General features: G+C 38.4%; 1 protein-coding gene across 1 annotated transcript in view; it reads left to right on the top strand.

Moving 5' to 3' along the window:
- Positions 1-23,591, top strand: part of LOC149178671 (uncharacterized) — a 396,993-nt gene that overhangs the window by 77,344 nt on the left and 296,058 nt on the right. The window contains exon 5 of the mRNA XM_089422194.1: positions 12,027-12,112. Coding sequence (XP_089278320.1) covers positions 12,027-12,112 — 86 coding nt within the window. The remainder of the gene's footprint in view (positions 1-12,026; positions 12,113-23,591) is intronic.

Below are 23,591 nucleotides of genomic sequence, written 5' to 3'. Positions count from 1 at the left end.
ACCTTTTTTCTTGTCAATTACTAACTGGGGATCAACATGTGGTCTTCTGAATTGATGGTAGATCAGCACAGAACTAGCATGAAGGTACTGTGCATAAGATTAAGGCGGCATTCTGATTTGAATTACCTCTTGTCTTGTCCTGTAGCACAATGATGATTTGAACTGATGAGTTAGAGCGCTCCACCTGATTTGGCATGAGCATAAAAGCATGGGAAATTGCATGTTATACATGAGGGTCGAGTCATATTATGAGTATGGGAAATGGTAGTGGTATTATGGGGAAATGGGTTGTAAAAATAGGGAAGCAAGGGTAGATAAGAATAGGGAATAAGATGTAGGATATTTTTAAGGACCATATCTCTTGACCATCAAAACTCTGACTGTAATAAAATCAATGGAACGTTTATGATAAATATACGACTAACACATAACCCTTTCGACTTGATTGTACAAGAATGTGCGACCATGACTCCCATCGACTTGACACCCTTTCATGCTTTTGGTGAACCCTTTATGACAGAAATTTGACGATGTCGGACAGTGACCTTTGAGGCTATGACAATAGTTGCGGTCATAGACTCGACTTATTCAAAAACTGAAAATTAAAGGATATGCAAAATACATTTGACGATGAAAATTAATGACCCTAACATTGGCTCCAATGGGGATGTCAACCTCCTAGTGAGGTGCCAAGAACAAAAACTGCAAACCAGTAGCCTATTAAAACCATTGGGCAATGGAGTCAAACATAAAAAGACTAAAACTCGACTGACTAACTAATAACAAAGCTGAAAACTTTAAAATAAATCAGAAATTTGACAACACATCACCAAAGTCTTAGGTCCTTCTCCATGGGCGTCAAACGTTGATGATGGTTGTCCACACCTGCTGAAAGTATATACACTAAGTGATCTCTTCTCTCCAATGTAGCCAATCAAGCAAATGGCTACTTGACTGAGTTTTGCTCATAGTTTCCTTGAGCAGACAAAAGAAGAAAGAGAGTGGCAACTCAAAATTCAACTGATTCTAAAAACCAACATCGATAAAGAGTACAAGCTTCCATAAATCTTGCAACAAACTAGCCATGGGATGACAAACCTCTTCTTTCAATGGTTCCAAGAGGCCAACAAAAGAATCTTCAAAAACATAATTGGTTACCTTCACCTGATGATCGGTAAGAGGACTCTGTTCTAGAGAAATGGGAACACTCAGTTCATTAATCTTGCCCTCTTCAATTGAGGCAACCACCTTATCCACAACAATAATGTGCACATCCATAGGATCCGGGACAACCTGCTCTTCTTCAGCAGACTCTTCATTTTCTGAACCTGGAGGCAGATCTTCATGTGCAAGAGGCTCTAAAACAACCCCTTCTTTTTCGTTGCTCTCCTCTTCTTGATCATTAACATTCTGCTGAATATGTTGATCAGGCTCAAGAGGACAAACCTGCTGCATTTCTTCATCGACCTCTGTCTGATCAGTTTCATCTTCAGCTGCAGAAATCGTTGCTTGCTAGGAATCTTCATGAATATCTGGGCAACAAACCTCTTCTATTTTCTGTTCTTGACATTGGGATGAAAATTCACAAAGGGCTTCTTTAATTTCATCATCCATACATTCTTCATCCCCATAAATATTTTCCAGATATTGGAAGAAATCTTCAAAACATGCACAACATTTTTCAGCTGGAGGCAGGGGAGGACAAAATTCCTTAAAATGCTCATAAAAGACTGTGTGAAAATATGTAAGAGAACACAAACTGGCAAGTGGCAAACCTTCATACTAGGATCTAGCTTTTTCTTCTAAGGTTTCCATGAACATTTTCATTAAACAATCCTTAGGAAACTTAACCCCAAGCTTATGTACATGCAAATGAAACTTGAACAAATGTAAAGCAACATCGTCTCCTTTTTTATCTTTAAATAATGGAAGATAGGTTAACCAATCAACACGAGGCATATGATTTGGAAAACCAAGAATACAAGATCTGTCCATAGGTGCATACCTGGCATTTGTTCTTGAACCCATATTGAAAACAGTCAACCAAAATTGATGACCTTTGACTAGTGGAGTCACCGTGAACGTTTGATCTTTTGGATCCTTTGAAATCAGAGTTGCAAGGTGAATGATTCAACCTTTCTATGTTTGTTTGTTTTTCATCATCAACAACCAGATTTGCAACTTGATAATCTTTCCCAAGGAAGATTAAAAATTTCGCTGGTTCTCGGCAATAGCGCCAATATGTTATCACTCTGTAAATCCATTTAGGCCGAGGAAGGGGCAATAGAGGTAACCACAAGCCTCTTTGAGCTAGAAATTGGTCCTTTCTAACGTGAGGGGGCTCCCTCACCAAAAATCTAAAGATAAAGAATATCGAAGCCCAGTGATTTTACAGAGACCAAATCTAAAAAAGACATTTAAAAGCTGATGAAAATTTGTTGAGAGATCTGAGGAAAGGATATTAGGGTATGAGATCAGAAATATCGCCAACTTAATACATCAGTGCATATATTAACCAACTATAGAGACAAAGACATCATAAGTACATCCTTCAAATTTATATCAATTGTAGTACAACGGGAAAGAGAAAAACACATGGCTATACTCATTCAAATGCAACAGAGCACATTAGAATTCTGTCACCAAATCTTATTATTGAGTATTTAGGAAAATGAGGTAGACAAAGGTATAATGAATTCCATATGAAACAAAAATACACAATTATTATAGAGCATCCATGATGAATTTTAGAAAAATTGTTCTAGTACACCTTTAAACAGGCTTGAAATAAAAGGGATTGAAATAACAATTACACAAGAGAAACACAGATTTAAAGGAAAGAACCACAAGAATCTCTGACAGTAACTTGCAAAAACTTTGCATTGAGTATTTTATTCATAAAATAGGATCACATAGACAAGCCTGGTTCCATCAATCGACCAATTAACCCCTTCTTCCTTGTCCATCACGATCTTAAATACATTTACATCATAAAGATATCTCATGACTAGGTTCAATGTACGATCTATCCATTCAAGTTGAATCGAAACACACACAATTAGCAACCCATTGTTTTTTCATAAAAAAATAGATAAAGCAGCCTTAAACAACATCTTTGTCTTTTAAAGAAAAAACATAAAAAACTACTTTATACCTATCCTTTCAACCTATCTAGATAACAAACTTATCTCGCAAGATCTTTTCCTGACATTGAAATCTCGGACTCATGATGAAAATAGAAAAGACAGCTTAGGTTGTGTTGCGCAACAGTCCCATGTTGGCATGGTTTCTTGTTTGTTGGAGGATAACTTGGATGATGGTTGGGCGCTGAGTAGACCTCTGAGTAGGCAATGAACCATTCCTTACATCGTATGACAATTGGCCATCTCAAAATATCCAATCCACCTATGTGTAGCATGTGCGCAGCAGCTACGCAACACCTGTGTAGTGAAAATTTCAAAATTGTGTTTTTCTGTCTTTTCCCGCCTTCAGATCAAACAATATGGTTTCAGCTAATCATCTAAGGTTCTGTGATATACCAACAACATCCAAAACTTCAAGAATGTATGCATAATTCTTCTCATTCACAAACCGAATTCCAAAAATTGCAGAATTTTGTTAGTAGAAATTGCGAAAAAGGGCCTCCAAGCAACACCTGTAGCTTCCAGACGGTAACACTTGCGTGAAAACTGAGATAGGTTTTTGTAGATGAACTTGTCTTAGAGAGCAACCTCTCTCAGTTTCTTGACATTCTTCCCCAACTCCTCGGAAACGGTTCCCCAAAATCATGACTAAAATAGGAAATTACACAGTCCAAAAATAGCCTTAAAGATGCATTCTAATATCCCGATCTATGACACCTGTGCAAAAATTGCAAGAAGTTATTATTATTTGGTCTACTCTTGAGAAAAACCCCTTTCAGTTTTTTGAAATTCGGTTCCATGTGGTCGGGAACAACATTTCAAAATGATGGCTAAAATAGGGCATCTTGCGTAGCGACCAGGTTGGGTAGCACTTGTGCGCAACGAATTTTCCACAGCGAGTGCAACCTTGTTTCTTGTTAATTACTAGTTGGGGATCAATGTGTGGTCTTCTAATTGATGGTAGATCAACTCAGAACTAGCATGAAGGTACTGTGTATAAGATTAAGGCGACATTTCGATTTGAATTACCTCCTGTCTTGTCCTGTACTGCAATGATGATTTGAACTGATGAGTTAGAGTGCTCCACCTCATTTGGCATGAGCTTAAAAACATGGTAAATCGCCTGTTATACATGAGGGTCGAGTCATATTATGAGTATGGGAAATGGTAGTGGTATTATGGGAAAATGGGTTGTAAAAATAGGGGAGAAAGGGTAGATAAGAATAGGGAATAAGATGTAGGATATTTTTTAGGACCATATCTCTTGACCATCAGAACTATGACTGTAATAAAACCAATTGAACGTTTATGATAGATAGACGACTAACACATAACCCTTTCGACTTGACTGTACAAAGATGTGCAACCATGACTCCCATCGACTTGACACTCTTTCATGCTTTTGGTGAACCCTTTATGACAAAAATTTGACGATGTCGGACAGTGACCTTTGAGGCTATGACAATAGTTGTGGTCATAGACTCGACTTATTCAAAAACTAAAAATTAAAGGATATGGAAAATACATTTGACGATGAAAACTAATGACCCTAACACTCACAATGACTGTTGATCTGTAAGGAAAATCGAACTTCTTGAAACTAGAAATTCCTCGAGGAAAATTTTCCCTCAGTGTGTGCTCTTCTTCCTTCCACCTGATGCTAGCTCTGCTTTAGAAAAATGTTGCAAAACTACTGCATCCAGCTAGAGATCTGCTCTACGAAAATACTGGGCTGCTCCCTCTGCCTCTGGAATCACTTGATCTGGAGAGATCGAATTTTTTTGTCCCTCCCTCACTCAGAAAAAATCGAATCTCCTCAAGTAACTCGACCTTCTGGCAAGGTAACTGTGCTATCCCTGGGAATTTTGATTTGCTGCTCACACTGAAGAATCAGATTCCTTCTCTTTTCGTCTCTGAGCTCTCGGGTTGATCAACCTGGCTGTGATACCATGTGAAATTTCCTCAACAGGAATCCAATTACAACAACTAGAAATTATTCTCCTTATTGTTAATTTTATTTAACAATTTATTTGTTGTTTGTTATGGCAAACACTAAATAAATCAAACTGCAATCTACACAAATAAAATTGCGGAAGAATAAACGCTGGAAGAAATGCTAGCACAAACATAAAATAACACAATTATTTTTGGACAAAAATCTCTTGAAAAACCCAACTTGGGAAAACCGGTGCAGCAGCTGAGGGTTTTAATATTAAGCAGTGGTGAATTAATTGGATATCGAAACTTGAAATCCTACAAAGGAAACTAGCAAGAAAAATATAGTGAGGAAATTTCCTCACTCCATAGGCAAATTTGGGCTTTGACCTCAGCTCAAATTCAGTCGTCCACAATGCACCTTGGTTCTGTGCAACTACTTTGTCACCCTAGTGCAGTCATTTTTGCCCTTAGTTCGAACCAGCTTATCCTCAAGCCGTTTGGTCTTTTGCTGTCTGGGAAATGTCTCTCTTGGCCTTCAAAACCTCTGCCCAGCTTCTGGCACTGAAACGCGTCTTTCCCCAACAGAATTGAAATCGCCTCTAGAGGCTACTGCATTGCTCTGCGTCAGCCTCTCTGTGGCTCCTCTACCTCTCTGCAAATGCACTCACTCGATCTGGAATCCTTCCTTAGGCTTCAATGTCTTTGCCCCTCTCACTGCTTCGATCTCACTGGATCTCTCTCTAGCAACTCACTGTTGCTGCTCTAGAAATTGATCTGCCAAAAATTCGAACCTCTCAAGTGTCTTCTCCAAGTGCCCATCGAATTCTTCCTATAATCCTCTGTTGGGATTCCAATGGCCAAAATTAAATCTAAATCGATGGCTATGATTAACATGAAGTCGATCCATGTGAGTTTCTAGATAATTCACACGTTGACTTAATTAATTTTGATTAATTAACCATATTCCCTAAGTTTAGACTTGGGAAATATTTAAAAAATGGTTAATAATCTAATTAAGTCATTTCTAGGTGGAATTTCTAGCAATGATTTCTGGGTTTTGGAGATCTCTTGTATTCTAGCCTCTCCACAAAATTTCAAGGCTACAACACACCCAATGCTACAAAAACTAACGGGGAGCAGCAAATCAATATTTTGCAGAGCAAATTTCTTGTCTTGGCACAACATGTTTGCAGTAGTTTGCTAGAGCAGATTTAGTGTCGCGTGGAAGAGAAATTGCACAGACAGAGGGAGATTTCTCTCAAGAGGTTTCTAGTTCAGAAATCAAAATTTCCAGTTGCAATAGGGAGATTTTCTCACTCCAGGAAGGAGTGCGAATAACATAGCTATCAACTAGGTAGGTGAAAGAGGGAGATTTATGTCCTAGGTATAGTTTTTGCAGAGATGGCTTCATTAGGACTCCGAGATCAAGATAGATTAGACGATGCATCGAACTATTGTATCTGGAAGGCCAGGATGTCCTTCCTGCTAGATGAATATGATCTGAAGACATATGTAGAAAGAGTTGTCGCAGACTGTAGTACCTATAGATGCGGACCAAGTAACAAATTACAATAAGGAGATGGCCAAGGTGAAGCAGTTGATTCTCGATGGAGTTCGATTTCATATTGTCTCATATGTGGCTGCTAAGAATACAACCAAAGAAATGTGGGACGCTAATGCCTCAGTATATCATAATCCTTCCAAGCAGTGGAAGATACTCCCGAAAGAGAAGGTAAGGAACGTTTGTATGTAAAAGGGTGAAGGCATCAGCCCCTTCCTCACCAGAATTTAGGATATCCGGGATGAACTTGGAGCTGTAGGAGAAGCGCCTCCAAATACGGAACTTGTGCGTTTATCCCTCAAGAGTGTCACCAAGGAATGGGAGAATTTCGTCCAAGACATTCTATGACGAGATCAACTTCCTGGGTGGGACCGGATATGGGTAGATCTCACACAAGAGGAGATGAGGCAAGCTCTAGTAAAGAGATCCATAAGTGGTAGTAGCAGCAGAGGATCGAAGGATGTGAAGGAGGAAGAAAATGTGGCCCTTGCATCGAAAGGGAAAACAAAAGGTCCCAGTCAGGGACAAGGCTCGCAGGGAGAGAAGAAGAAGAAGAAGGATCTATCCAAGATCAAGTGCTTCAGGTGTGGCGAGTTTGGCCACTATAATACTCAGTGTCTTCAAAGGAAGAAGGGAAAGAAGGAGAAGTAGGATCAAGCGATAACATTCATAGAGATAGACCAGGTTTCCTCCAAACTGGATGTTAATTTTTCATAGGGCTACATTGTTCTTTGCTTTGATAATTGCAATTCTTCATTAACACATTAAGTTCACCCCATAACATTATTCAGAGGTACATTATTATGCATCAACATATGCAACTATGTAGAAAGAACAATATCATTGTCATCTATGCAGCGGAATATAAAGGAACAATAGAAGAAAAGCATGCACACTGAGAGACACCAGGATTGGTCCGAGACCAGGGCAAAACCCACTATGGGGAAAACCCTTGCAAATTCTTCTTTGTAGACTGTCATCAAATGATTCAACAAAATAGAGTACATTGATCCATATGTTCATCTATGCAACTAACCAGTAAAACAACTATAACATCCATGAAATGAATCTAATCATGCTTATACTCAAAACCCTGATTTTGAGAACTATAATGCACTGTCATTGACTGTAGTCAACTATTGAATATCGCTGTCACTGAGCGGAATCTTTAGAATACTGATACTTCATCTTTTGGTCTTAGACGCATGCAAAGACTGTGTGCATGCGTCTAAGACAGATCTGGATGCTCTCTAGAGAACTGGATGTGAGCGTTTAGGGCAGATTTGGATGCTCTCTGGTGAACTGTATGCATGCGTTCGGGGATTAAACATACACAAATCTACCCCAAACCCTGGACGCTCCCTTCAGGCCTTTGTGGGAGCAGACTGGACGCTCGCTAGACCATTCTGTGCATGCGTCTGGGGACCAAACTAGATTGCGGGAACCCTAGCCTCCCAAACACACTCTGAGACACTTTGTGCAAACGTTTGAGACTTTCTAGATGCTCTCTTGACCATACTATGCCAACGTCCAGGGATGAAAAACCTTAGTTACGTGCGAGCATCCGAGACTTCCCAGATGCTCTCTTGACCATACTATGCCAACGTCCAGGGATGAAAAACCTTAGTTACGTGCGAGCATCCAAGACTTAGAAACCCTAGACACGTGTGAGCTTCGACCTTGTAGTTTTGGACCCTTTGCGCAAGCTTTCCACCGTCAAACCTGTGCGAACCAAACAATAGAAGAGAGAAGAGAGTGCTTGTTGATTATGTCCAAATGAGCTTGAGGTCTCTTCTATTTATAGGCTTTCATGAGGGTCCACTTGGGGTTGAGGCCGACCTGTCCAATTGTACATGTGCTTAGGGCCGACCTAATCCAATATACATGAGTAAATAAATAAATTCAAAAACCAACTTTTGCTTGTCCAAATAAGGTGATCTTTAGGTCGATTTTGGTCCTCTCAAAAAGGTGAATCTATTGCAATTATTATCTTCATCATATGAGTGGTCCAAAGTGGAATTTGACCGCAGTTGCATAATTTTAACACTAGAGGAACAATTCGCTTTATATGCAGCTATACCTCTAAGAGAGAGGTGGGGAGACATATAGTTCTGGACTCTAGACTTGCGCAGAGTTGGGCAGGGTCCATCAAGGTAAGCATCAAATGGTATTTTCTCTTGGATCATTTCCCTTACTACAGGGGTCCACATTATTCAGTAGAAGGAGGATTAATGTTAACTGGTGCAATTATCTCCAAAGTGACAGTTGCAGACTAGTAGTAGTCAGATGCTAAGAAGCGTAAAGCAGTGTCCGTAGTAGTGCAGGAGGCATAGTGTAGAGTCAACAACAATGCATATTTCCCAGTGGACAATGCAGAGTCTAGTAGCAGTTAGAAACTCAGAAGACAGTTACAATATAAAGACAATTGATTCAATATTCAATATTTTGGATGCTTCTCAGTTGCAGTAGTAGCAACAACAGTGAGAGGGAGTGTTAGTTGGGTTGCAATGCAGATGCAAAACTGGTAGTAGTACAGGTTATACAGTGCAGTGTCAGCAGAAACACAAATGCAACATGGTTTAGCTACAGTCAGTGGCAGATGAATCAGAGTTAGCGCAGATGAATCAGACAACTATAGTTGTCAGGCATTAGTAGCGTGGGAGGATGTTATGGAGACAGAGTTGGAGACATCTTCCTTGCTACGAGGGAGTGTTAGTTTTTAGCATCTGATGGTGTTCTAATCTCAAACTTTGTGGAGAGGCTAAAACACATGATTTCTCCAAAACCTAGAAATCGTTTCTGGAAATTCCACATAGAGACAACTCAATTAAATTAAGTGAGCGATACTTAAAAAATGCCTAAGTCTAACTTATGGAAATCGATTAATTAATAGTAATTAATTGAGAACAGTGAGAATTCTCTAGAAACCCACACTGATCGACTTAGAGATGATATCAACCATTGATTAAGTTTTAATCGTGGCCATTGAAGTCTCAACTGGAGATTATAAGAAGAGGTCGATGGGTAGATGGAGAACACACCAATGGCAGATACTTAATGATCTAGATAGTTCGATTTTCCAGTGTAGGTGATTCAGCAGGAGGGATCGAGGCAGAGGTCGAGTAGTAGGTGGCAAAGGAGCAATGTAATAGATTTCCAGAGGAGTTTCCACTTCCAGAAGAGTCAAGAGAGGAGGCCCTACTATTTCTCCAGGAGGCTGCATAGAAGCCTCAAAGGGGGCATTCGATTTAGCTAGAGCAATGGTAGTTTCAGGTGCTAGTGGCCGAGAACATTTCTAGAGGGCTAAGCGAGAGGCTTCTAGACCAGTGGCAATCAATCAATAGTTGATTTGAGGCAGTTCTGGGCTAGTGAGACTCGGGTCTGCGTAGAGGTGACGCAGAGGCAGTAGGAGAACCAGTTCGAGTGGTTAGATTGAGCTAAGATTGCTCATGGAGGGGGGAAAATTCCTTCAGATATTTTTTCCAGTATTTCTCTCAGATAGAAATGCCAGTTTGGCATAATTTTATTGTACCCAAAATCTTTTCTGCTGCATAATAATAAAACCCTCAACTATTGCACCGATTTTCTCGCATTAGGTTTTTCCGAGGAGATATGTCCAAAAATAGATGTGTCATTTTATGTGTGTGTGTTAGCATCTCTTAGTTCTTATCTTTTTTGCTTCCACAATATTTTTATGGTGAATAAATTGTAGTGTGAATAATTTGTTATTTTGCTGTAAACAAAGTAAACTGCATAATTAATTTATCAATTAGAAGAATTATTCCAGTGGCTGCATTTCAAGGAATTTTCATACATCTTTCCATACATCTTTCCATGTTTTTCCATCTCATCTCCTCTGATAACAAGGATGAGACTTGTTCATCGAAATTTAAAGTAGTTGCGTTACTGCTATGATAACAACCAGGCTATCCCATGAGTCTAGTAAATAATATAACAAATTGATGCACTTATCTTCATCTAAAACCTTAATATCAACAAATAATAGCTGACTTATCACAATATTGAAAGCATTTAGATGCACTGTCATTGAGTCTTCATCCTTCATCCTCAGGTTATACAACTTCGCCATAAACAATTTGTTCACTAGGGACTTAGACTAATGCAAAGCCCCTAACTTGTCCCACAAAGCCTTGTTGTAGCTTCCCCCGAAACATTTAGTAATACTGAATCTGAGAGATACAATCGTACTGTGCTCTTTGCCTTTCAATCCAATTCGGTCCAGTCTTCTGTTGACATCCTTGTTGGTGCAACACACAAATCCACAACGATCCACTAATCTTTGTTCACCAACAAATCTTCCATTTTGAGCTTCCACAACTCAAAACTCTGCCCATTGAATTTCTCGATCTCTATATTTGAAATGCTCACCATTTCCTTTGCAACAAAAGAATCACTTTTGCAGATCTCCCATTATAATATCGTCACGAAAGCGCCCCCTTGGAGCCAAAATAACTTTGATGCCAAAAGTAGGTTTTAACCTTGTACAATTAATTCTTGCAAACATATTCTTAATTAAAGCTGAAAAGATCCAATGGAAAACACACATTAACACAAAGATTTGATCCTGGAAACCCAAAATTGTGAAAATCAACAGGTTTTGGCCAATATATATTCTTCTGTATAGTATTACAATACAATATATATCCCGTGGCATCCATGAACTGTTAATCCATTTACCCTGGATTAGAATACAACTGTGGTTCGTTAACCAAAACTAGAAAACCATGGGCAAAATCACCATGTGCCACAAAACCACTTTTAGCAAAAAACTGTGCTGAAAACCGCCAATAATAGATGCTAAAAACTGCCCAAAATTATCCCGCCTTCCACCCCCTATGACCCCCCTGTTGTGTATTGCGCATTTTTTGAGCACATGGGGATAATCGTGCAAAGAATCTAACACATACCCAACATCCTATCCCACCAATTGTTCATCAATGTTCAGAAATGGAAACTAGTTATTTTGATTTCATGTAGTTGTAGCAAGTCAAGACAGATCAGAGATGAGTTTCCTAACACTCATTCTTTTGGTATCCCTAGAGGCTTCACTAACTAACATTGTAGGCTGTAGAGTTCTGCTTCATGCGCATCCTTTCTAAATCCCTTGCTTTAGGGTTGAAAAATTGTTAAAAAATCTTAATGTGATTGGGGACTGCAAAGGATAAGTGTGGATCTTCCATGCCATAGCTTATTTAATATATCATTATGTGAAAACTTTATAATTTATAATATGCTGAAGTGTTGGATTATCAAGAAATTTGCATTTCCTTGTACTTCTTGCTTGTTTATTTGGAACAATGAGGAAAAAACATTTTTCTTTTTGTAAACCTCAATATCAAGTAAACATGGTAACTGATATGCAGGAGTTACTCGTGGCCATAAAGCATGCCCTTGAAACTGACTTCAAGCAAAGATTTTTCCCATTGATCAATACTTTATTGAAAGAGAGGTATTTTGTTCTCTCTTTGGCTGTTATATTAGGCACATTAGCATAAATGTAAGTTCATATATTTTGGAAAAATATGGATTTTGAATAACGTTATTTTTTTTTGTCCAAAAGAAAAATTTGCAACTTTTTTTATCAAGTTGAAATCAAAAGTGAAATTTCATTGATGATCCTCCGCATCACATCAAAACACCGGAAAGAATAAGTCGATATAAATATGCCCTTCAAAAAATCTGGCCTATAGAAAGTCTGAAGAAGTATAATCATAGACTGTCTGCATTAGACTTGAAAGTCCTTTAAACATGAAAAAACTGGACGTTATCACCCTGACCATACATATTTACCTACTGTTCTAGCAAAAGCCTGAGTAATGTTTTACAACCTGTGGCCACCTTTGCCCACTCAATTACAAAATTGGAGTTCTCGAAAACTTTAATCTTAGAATGTCCCTTTTTAATAGGAATCTTGATCAGAATTAGAAGGGCATGAAGTTTGACCCGTTTGTTTGTAAATCCACCTAAACCCAGTTGTTTGAAGGTTGACCCTCACCCAACAAGCGAAAGGGTGTATAAGTCTCAAGTCAAAAGGAAAAAGGTCATTATTAGGCATCTGTGATGAAGAAGAGGTGCACTAGGGGTGAAGTGTCCCTCTTGGGATCTGTGTTAGTGTAGAAGGTTGCCATGTGTCTTCTGATTATGTATCAAGTAAGAGGAGGGGCTAATGAAAGAGACACCCTAGTTGAGGGTTGAAGGCTATAAATATGGTTGAAGATGTGCAAGGGGGTGTGAAAGAAGTGTGAAGAAGTCTCAAAGGCTTAGTTGAATATATAGCTGGAGCAAGCCAAGTCAAGGGTTTATTCTATGTGAGGTTCATCATCTTCTTGTGATCTATCATGGCTGAGAACTGTTGCTCAAGTTACCTCTATAAATCTGTTGTAAAAGCCTTTTGGAGAAGGGCTATTTTGGTTCATAAGGAGGGTTAAGGTTTAGGTTAAACCCTCCTTGTTCCTTGTTCTTGGTTACTGATCAATATATTGTTTTGCTTTGGTCATTTCTACAATATGAGAGGCTGCTGTTACCTTTACTAGTTGATGATCATGCATCATTATTGCTGACTTGTAATGGTTTGATGAGGTGCACCTTTGGAAGAGATCTTTTATTTTTGTTTTTTATTTTTTATTTTTGCATATTGAGGAAGGCTATTTGGTTAACTAATGCATGTTTTTAACAGCCTCATTAGTATCCATTCATTTTAAATTGCAATCTCTTGAATCTTACCCTAACTCTGTTTCTTAATTGGATTGACATTGGTATATTCTTTCACCTTTTTATATCAAATAATATCATAATCTTTCTTAGGGTTTCCTCTTTGGTAGAGGAGGGCCAGCCTGTTACAAACATAATATTAGTTAGTTGGATACAAAATTTAAAGGGAACTTTTGGAAAGAATTTTGCAAACAAACTGGAATATCCCTTAATATGAGTTTAGCTTACCATCTGCAAACAGATGGTCAAACAGAATTTGTAAATAAATGCTTGGAAACTTACCTCCATTGCTTTGCGACAGATACGAAGAGAAAATGGTCACAATGGTTGCATTTAGCTGAATGGTAGTATAATTCTACCTACCACACATCTGCCAAAATGACTCCCTTTGAAGCCTTATATGGTTATGAACCACAAAAATGGAAGGAATTTGCATTAGTTGACGCTAAGGTCCAAGTAGTAAAGAATCAACTTGATGAAGAACAAAAGATTACCAAAATATTAAAAGAAATTTTAGCAACAACTCAAAATAGAATGAAACAAGTAGACCAACATAGATAAGAAGAAGGCAATTGGGTGTTTGTAAAACTCCAACATTAGAAATAGTTATCCCTTAACAACAAGGAAAAGCAAATTAGCTCCAAAATTCTATGGGCCTTCTAAATCAACCAAAAAAGTTCGAAGAAGGCAATTGGGTGTTTGTAAAACTCCAGCCTTAGAAATAGTTATCCCTTAAACAAGAAGGAAAAACAAATTGGCTCCAAAATTCTATGGGCCTTTTAAATCAACCAAAAAAATTAGCGAGGTAGCCTAGGGGTTGTGTTATTTGCCAGATGTACCTAGCAAATAAAAGAGGAAGAAAATCAAGATTGGACAAGACAATTGTCATATTTTCAAGTGCAGAATTTTGCCCCTTCTTCTTCTCTCTCCTTTTCTCTTCTTTCTCTATGCATATTCTGTATCCCCAAGGTGAATTGTAAAAAATGTCACTAGCTTGGTGATTTTATGTAAAAGACTTAGCCCTTGGGACCTAATTACTAAGAAAGTAGCTCCAGAGTGGTTTTTTTTTACTTAATTAATTATATTTGCTTTTTAGCAATAAATAATTTATTGAGTTTTTTCACTCACATCCTCTAAAGCTGGAGCGCATTTTAATAACTAGGCCATGAGTGTCTTTTCTAAGTCTAGGGTCAATGTATATTACCATGCTAGGCATTATATTGAGTCTTGTGGAATTGCAATAGGTTTTAGTAGAATTTTTTAATGATTAAAATTTTCTTGAATAATGAGAATTTTTAATTAAAATTGATGTAACAAATAAAAAAGTGGTACTAGGAAGACTCATATGGCATGTAGGTACTCGTTTTCATGCTCAGAGTACTAACATTACCTTAGTACCCACTTTTGGGTGGAAAATATTAACTTTTCCTCATGAAAAATCATTTTTACTCAAAAAGGTGAGGAAAAAGACAAAAATCAAGATATTAAATAACTGGGAACATGTCAGAAACAAGTTTTCTAGTCAATTGAGGCTCTCAACCACTTGAGAGGAGTGCTGGGCCATTCACCCTTTGACATCAATGACAATTTCATCCAACACTTTTCTTCTAGGAGAAATTATTGCCAAAAATACAAAGTCAATGTTGGTCAATAGTCAAAATTTTGGCCTACAGTAAAGCTCGGTCCTGTGGTCAGATTTGTACTGCGGTCAACTCTAGTCAATAGTCAAACTCAGTCAAACTCAAATTTGGTCAACTCATTCAATTCGGCCTCTATTTGTTGACATGTGCGGCTGCTTTAGAAGAGAGAGGATGTGATGAATGAATGATGTGAATAAATGATCAAAGTGAAGTGTCACATCATGTTTATATACAAGTCGAATGGGTTGAATTTTGACTAAGGGTCACACCCTTTCATCGTAGGGTTGACTTGACAATTTGGGGCCTACATGATGCCCAAAACATTTTTTTATTATTTTAATTTCCATAATCCTTCTAGGATGAGTTAGAAGGCCTCTTGGAATGCGGGAATACCTCTCGATGCTACACAAATATCAATAGGTTACACTCTTGCAAATATTTAATTTCTTGAGATGAATTTTGTAGACACTTTTCACCTTTACCCATTTATACTTGACACACTCGCTTCTTACTTGTACTCGCTCGCCTGCACTAGTTCCCTTTATCACGCTTGCTTGCACTGGTTCCCTTGATCACACTCGCTTGATTTTTATGTCACCTGATGGTGTCGGGTACTACTGATAATACACCTTAAAGTGTGATTACAATGGTTGACTTTAGATGACTCACTTGATCTCCTTATTCAATTTCAGACAGGTCTTCATAGATCAAAAAATCTTTGTGATTGTCTATGGACTCAGTCTAACACAAAGATACCAATATATGAATTGTTACAACATTTCACTTCATATCATCATATACTGCAGGTGAGAATTGATGAGTTTGTGGAAGTTTGGAACTATTTGAAAACATGAGGAAGTATTTTATTTCTTAGTAGTAATCAAAATAAAATTAAGGGAATGTTCAATAGAAAGGATTGACAAAAGATTTGAGAAATTAAATAAGTATAGAAAATTTGATACCTCGTGTCTTAGTTTGTCCATATAACGCTGAAGATGTTGCCAGTTCAAAGAAATTCTACCTAAGTTGCAATTGGAGAGAAGCTACAACTGCATATAAATAGAAAATGTTTGAAAATTTATTACTATGATGACATTTGATGTGAAAATAACTTTAGCAGGAATAATCCTATTTGACGATGAAAGTAGAAGTAGCTTTTGTTTCATGTTCCTTTTGGCATTTGGCTCATGCCTTATTTGTAGAGCCCTTGGATGAGCTATAAATCTATAAACAAACTCTCTGAATAATTGAATGGATGATGCCGGATTATAGGATGTGAAATTTAGATCCATCCCACGACTATTACTTACGTATTGCAGATGTAGGTTCAATGAGAGAATGAAGATTTTGGAGTTCTCTTCCACTCTGAAGGAGAGTGTAGCCTATCACACACCAAAGTGGGTAACCCTATAGGAGAAAACATTTATCCTTTCTTGGACAACTAGCTAGCTAGAGGCCCTACACATTCGTAAGTGATGATTATATGCCACATTCCTCGGCCATTTGTGTGGGTCATTCACCTCCCACCATTCGACATTCCTCTTGAATGAAAGTGGGTTGCCATTTGGCAAGTGCTTTAACCATTTTGCAATCAAGTGCTTTTACTTAATGTTTTGGACATTTTAGGATTAATAAAAGGGTGATCTAGATGATTGACTAATTTTGATTATAAACTTGTTCTCTCACCTTACTAGGGGGGTTAGTCTTTAGCCCTAGTCCATTGGGACCTCCTCTAAAGCCTAGGGTTATAGGAGGGGCACTACATGGGAAACCTGGGTTGAAGTAGTGTGTCCATAACCATTCCATATTTAAAAACTTTCATCTTTCCCTCAATATGACATCCATCATTCGGATTAACTATTATTGGTTCATTGGGGTTTGGCACTCATACATCCACATCCTTGAGTAGGACTTGTTGCACACTTTTTGTCAAAGTTCCAAGGAAAGAAATATGCCAATTTTTTTTGAAAGGATCGGATCATCAATCACCAGTTTATTGAGTCCTTGTAAACCCATTCTGCAAATTTTTAATGTAAATGATGCTAGCAAGACTGTATATGTATGTAACAACTTAGGCAAGCCTATAATTTTGACAAGAGTTTCATTTTAGGAGGTTTTTCCTCTCGCTGACTCATTTGTGTTTCTAAACACGGATGGCTGACAAAGTTTTTCCCTCCAACCTCACCCCAAAGCTAGGGTGGAATTCTTTGTCAAAGTCTTAGGTGGGTCCTAGTGTTCTAGTTGAGTCTTATGTAAAAGTGATTTGAGAATAATTTAAGCTAATTGGCTAAATTATTTTATCACAAATCACTTGGTCTATTAGATCATATTGTGTCGCAGAATTGGGTGTGTAATTTGTGGGTCTATATTGAACGTGTGTCCCCCCTTTGAGGGTTGAATTTTAAAAATCTCATGTAAAAAATATTTTAGTGCATGGTCCCTCGTACTTAGACACCATGGCTAAAATATTAGAGGGTGGAAAAATTATTAATCCCCTCAAGTGTTAATTAATTAAATTTTCTGGCAAAAAATATATTAAAATCCTAAGCCAGAAATTTAATTAATTAGAGTCAAAATTAAATGTCTAGAGAAATTAAATTCTCCAAGTGGAAAAATTCGTGGGTCTTGAAGGAATTAATTTTTGGAGGTCCTCCACCAAGGGAATATTGGAAATTTCAAGAAAAATTGGACCCTTGGACCTTGGTGGTTAAGTCAAAATCAATTTTTTGAGGAAATTAGTTCAAAATAAAAAATGGGTTAAATGAGAAATTCGAAAATTCCTCAAAAATAATTATTTCAACGACAGAGATTAAAATTTGATCAAGGATTTATCGACGACCGATATTACTTTGACAATGATCAAGCCAACTAAACGTTATTTTTCCACTTGGAGGATTTATCTATATATAGAGAATCATTTGTGTGTAAAAGCAATCAGATGTTTCACTAAGGAAATTCTGCTGAAACATTGATATAACGCTACTGTCCCGTTGGAAACATTATTTGAATCATAATAAAGACTTTGGGGTGCAGTTCATGGTGTTTATTGTCTATTGATTTGTGGTATGCGCTGGGTACAAACATTTCTATATTGTGCTTAAATATTTTAAAGTTTGTTTTTCATTAGATGGGGATAAGATCATTCTATTGGTAGACTTTGGGTTTACTTAGGTGATTTGATTCACCATATGTCTAACAAGATTTCTTGAAGAAAATATATAGTGTTTTTTTATATGGTTTATTTAATTTCTCTAAGGTTGTAGCTTGCATTAATTCTTAGCAATAAACTTAGCCATTTATCAACAAATTTTCTAAAAAAAATTATTTCTCAAAATTTCTTTCAAAAAGCCTTGTATATTTGTACATTTGTAAATAATTTTGTAAGGTAATTTTGTAAATTATTTTTTCTAATTGGAGTTTTTAGAATTTTAAAATTTTTGTATATATTGGGGTTTTGGGCATTTGTGATTTTATTTTGTAGATGTGATCAAGCAAGAAGAGTTGGAATAGAGCTAGATCTAGACCTTTGAGGGTAAGATCCATAGTTTTAAGACTCCGACTCGGCCGAGGATCGACTCCGACTCCGACTCCGAAACGGTAATGACTCGGCCGGCTCGATTTCAATGACTCGGTCGTTGTTAAAAATACATTAAATATATATATATTTTTTTTATAAAAAAACATAATTTTAAAGATTTTCATTCATGTTTCCAAACACACAGCATTATGATATAGATGGAAGACAACATATGATCAAAGTAGGCTCATGAACCAATCCATTATATCAAAATGGTACCCAATGGCAATACATAGTCAACTGTCATACATGATCAAAGACTCAAAACAAAAAACACATAACCAAGGAGGCTAGAAATGGCCTCTACAACAAAAGTAAACTGTGACGGTGACCAGACTCTAGTACTAGTACTACAGTACTACTGGCTAGTAGCTACTGTCAGAGGAGCCAAGATCATGTCGATCAATCTCTGGATCATCATCATCAGAGTTAGACAGGGGGCCCCATGGCTCCTCCTCATAATCATAATCTCCAACTGCAACTGTAGAAGTGGTACCACTAGCAGGCTGTGCAACTGCCGCAGATGCAAGCTGAGATAGAGTAGATATGCGGCTGCGCTTCTGTCGTGGATGAGCAAAGGAAGCACCTACAACTGGAGTCCTTGCTGGCTGTGAGACTGAGGCTGGTGGATTGGGATCTGCATTCAACTGAATAGGCTGAAGTTGAACAACATGTTCAAGTTCAATTGATGTCTCCATATCTAAATCTACATCAAAATCCTCATCAGGATCAAACTCTGCTGGACGACTCTCCACTACCCAATCTGATGTTGGATCAATGTCTTCCAACACAATGGGATCTGAATCAGGTCTTTTGTTCAGCAAATGGTTTCGTCTGAGCCGAAGGTTGTATTGGACATAAACTAGATCATTTAACCATTTTTGATCCAAACGGTTTCTCTTCTTTGTGTGAATCCTCTCAAAGACAGACCAATTGCGCTCACACCCAGATGCACTGCAAGTTTGACTCAAAATATGAATTGCAAACCTTTGCAATTCAGGACAATGGCCACCAAAGGCCTCCCACCATTGTGCTGCAAAAAACATAGGAGTGTAATGAGTTAGCTCAACAAAATTACAAATTATATCTAACTTTCAAATTATAAACGATTTAACAAACTTTAAAAAAGAAGTAAAACTATTAAGAATTTGAAAATTGAAATTTTTGTTTACCTGGCTCATCTGCTTCTCTTGCAATCTTTGCTAGGTTCTTCCCAAAGGTACCTGCTGCATTGCTGAAGATATTGGCCTGTCGGTGTATCTCCAGCTGATCAGACTCCAATGGGATCATGCGTTCAATGCAATCAACCAGTCCATCTCTGACCTCCCCCCTCAAAGCTCCTGACTCCTTAGCTTTATAATGATACCGTGGGTTCAAAAAATACCCAGCTGCATGTATAGGGCGATGGAGTTGATTGTTCCATCTTTGATCAATGATTGCCCAAATGGGCCCATACTTTGCCACTCTATCCTTGTATACCGTCTTTATTTGCTCCTTTGCTTGATCCATAGCCTCATAAATGAAGCCCATAGCCAACCTTTCCCCATCCACCAACCGCAACACCTTAACTAGTGGCTCAACAAGCTTCACAATCTCTGCTGCCTTTCTCCAAAAAGTTCCTTCATGGACTTTCCTTTTCAATTCTTTGCCTTCTGGTTTGTTAGACCAATTGCTTTGATTCCATTCATCACTGGAAAACATCTTTTGCAAGTTTCTATGTTGGGAAAGCATAGATTGCAATGTCAAAAAATGTGTAGCAAATCTAGTGATGGCAGGCCTAATAATATCCTTGCCCCCAGTGTGTTTCCTCATGAGGCTTAAAACCAATGTATGATTGTAGATAAATTTTGTTATGCTTTTGGCATGATCTATAGTGTTTTTGACCCAATCTAATTTTCCAATATCCTCAAGCATGAGGTCTATGCAATGTGCAGCGCATGGGGTCCAAAAGATGGTCTTGTGTTTTTCCTCTAACAATTTACCAGCAAGAACATAGTTAGAGGCATTATCTGTGATGATTTGAACAACATTAGCCACCCCCACCTCCTCAACAACCTAATCCAATAGCTGAAACAACAAGTGGCCATCTTTTACCTTATCAGATGCATCAACTGATTTTAAAAACATGGTTCCCTGTGGGCAGAAGACAAGAAATTTTATGATGGTACGGTTTCTTTGATCAGTCCATCCATCTGACATGATGGTACACCCTGTTCTTGCCCATGAGTCCCTGAACGCTTGCAAATACTCATTATTAGATTGAATTTCTTTCTGCAAACGAAACCCCCTTAGCTCATGCATAGTAGGGCCTTTGAAGCCTTTTTCAGCAGCATGTATGGCATCAAACATAGGCTCATAATATGGTGAACGAGCAGCATTAAAGGGGATATCAGCATCATACCACCATCTAGCTATGTACTCACAAGCAGTCTCCCTCAATTCTTTCTTCCAATGGTCTTCTAAAGTGGGTTGTATTGAGTTTTACTAACTTCAGGACCATGTGCATCTGATGGAGAGGAGGGAGTGAAATAACTTTTGATAGTCACATCACCCTTTTTCATTCTACCCTTTCCCTTATCTTGAACAGAACCAAAAGAGGGAGGAACATATCGGAAAGGGTTGGATGTATCAGTTTGAGGGATAGAGGAAGAACCCTCAAAATCATAATGGGGGTTGGCAGCCATCATTTTTTGTATCTCCCTCTTCCTACCAATTTCAGCCTGTATGTCTCTTTGCCTAGCCTTATCTTCTTTAAATTTCTCAAAGCTGGCCAACAAATTCTTCCTAATCTCCCCAATTTCTGGTGAGGTACATGGGGTAATTTGGCGTCTAATCCCTGCCAAGTGTTGTTTCAGCCTATTAATGCCCCCAGGACCTTCCTTAATTTTCCTATGGCAAAATTTGCATTGCATTTGACTATCAACCATTTCAACATATGCCCAAGCAGGATCTCTTGCTCTAGGTGCCAATTTTGACTAGGAAATGAAAGCAAACAATCTGAAAATGAAAAAAAAAAACCTTGATTCAATGTTCATTTATTTGACAAAAAACGCTCTCTAAGATTTCTAGATATGCACCTAAAATTTACTAAGCAAAAACAGATTTATAGAGGCAAAAAAAAATACCTCCAGGCACAAACTGCCTCTTCAAGCTTGCTCCAAGAATCAGCTCTTCAATGCTGCTCCAAATGGCTACCCAAGAAGCTCCTCACTCCAGCTACAATGCTCTTCCAAGACTTCTCACTGCTGCTCCAAAACAAGCTCAAGAACTGCTCACTAACTCTCAAAGAAGACTCTCACTCAAATGCATAAGACTGCTGTGAGTGAATGAGAGCACTTGGGTGTGTTAAATAGGGTTTGGGGGGGGGCGAAATGGACCCCAAAAATCATTTAGCAAATTCATATACCTATTTGGAGTCCAAACCAACCAAAAAACCATTTAAAAATCCATTAAACTTTTATAAATCCGCTGTAATACGTGTTGCTGGGCGGTTTGCTGTGACTCGGCCGAGTCGTAACGGAAACGGCCGAGTTGGCCGAGTCAGCCATGACTCGGCCAGCCGGACCGTTCCAAAGGCCGTTTCATAGTTGGAGGCTGTGGCTAGGATCAACCCGGCCGTTTCGGTTTCGAAACGGCCGTTTCTTAAAACAGTGGTAAGATCAGGCCTCTAAAACTTTTGCAAGGCCAACCATTGAAGAATTTGCAGCAAAATTGCAGATCTGAAGCAAATAAATTTTACAGAGCTAGGGTTTCAAGTTTTAAGCCCGGATCTGCCTCCTCCAAGGCCAGTGTCCTCCTTCACCCTAACCCTCTAGCCTTCCTAGCCTATCCGCAGGCCAGATCTGGCCTTCTCTTCCTTACTGCAAGCTCTAGGCCTCTCGGCCTTCCCTTTCTGGCCCAACGTTGAGGATTTAAGGCCCTTTTAGGCCTGGCTGTGGACCCCATTAGCCCCAACATTAGCGTTTAAGACCTTTCCAGGCCTTGCTGCAACCTCTAGGCCTCTCGGCCTTCCCTTTTTGGCCCAATGTTGAAGGTTTAAGGCCTTTTTAGGCCTGGCCGTGGGCCCAGAAGGCCTTGTCCTGCCTCCCTTACCCTAGATGACAACCTTTTAGGCTAGCCATGGGACTTCCAAGTCCTTCCCTTGCTTCGACCTCCCTCTTTTCTGCCTCGACCTCCTCCTCTGCCCTTCGCTCTCCCTCTTGCCCCTTTCGTTGGCCCTTTTCAACCCTCCTTTAGCGTCAAATCCTCGCTTCTATTCCTTAGAGGACTTTTCTAGACTAATGCTAGCCTTAGTGGGCCTAGCGTTGCCCTCGTTTGACCCTTGTTTGACCTCTACCCATCTTTGGAATTTTTTTGGACTGAATACCCGATGTGTTTTGCATAAATAATTGGCTCAAAACTTGTGTTTTCAGGTGCCAAGTAGGTTGGAAAAATTTTGACACACTGGGCAAGTTCTCTACAAGGCCTTGGGCTTAGGGTTTTCTCTCTAAACCCTCATTCTAACTCTGTTTTACTACAACTGTAATCAATTCTTCATAACAGTGATATACATGCCCTAAAATATCATCGAAAGAGTCTAAACACACTAAAAATTTTATGATAAAATTTTACTTGTGTTTTGGTTACTTGGGCATTGTTCATTAGACCTAGATCTATTCATTTGCTTGCTGGAATTTTTTTGCATAATCATTGGATCAGATCTGATATTTTTTGAATATCACATCTTAAAGGGCTTAAAAAATCTAATTTTTCAATTTGCAAACTTACTCTAGCATTTGGCAATTTTGGGCACATGTTATTGCATCAATAGCTCACTGTTTTCTTAATTTCTTCACTGCTGTAATAAGAGTTATTCAAATCTGATATATACTGAATATTGCATCATAAGTGGGCGAAAAATCATAAATTTACATTGCCAAGTCATTAGGCAGCTCATTGGTCATTTTATGTTTCTTATTGTTTGGCAATTTTTTGGTTTGAAGTGTTTTGTTCACTGCTTT

The sequence above is a fragment of the Pinus tabuliformis genome, chromosome 4_1 (assembly GCF_031772625.1).
Source record: "Pinus tabuliformis cultivar Carrire ecotype Pingquan chromosome 4_1, CPIR1, whole genome shotgun sequence".
Classification (NCBI taxonomy): domain Eukaryota; kingdom Viridiplantae; phylum Streptophyta; class Pinopsida; order Pinales; family Pinaceae; genus Pinus; species Pinus tabuliformis.
This window is presented reverse-complemented; position numbering and strand designations above follow the sequence as displayed.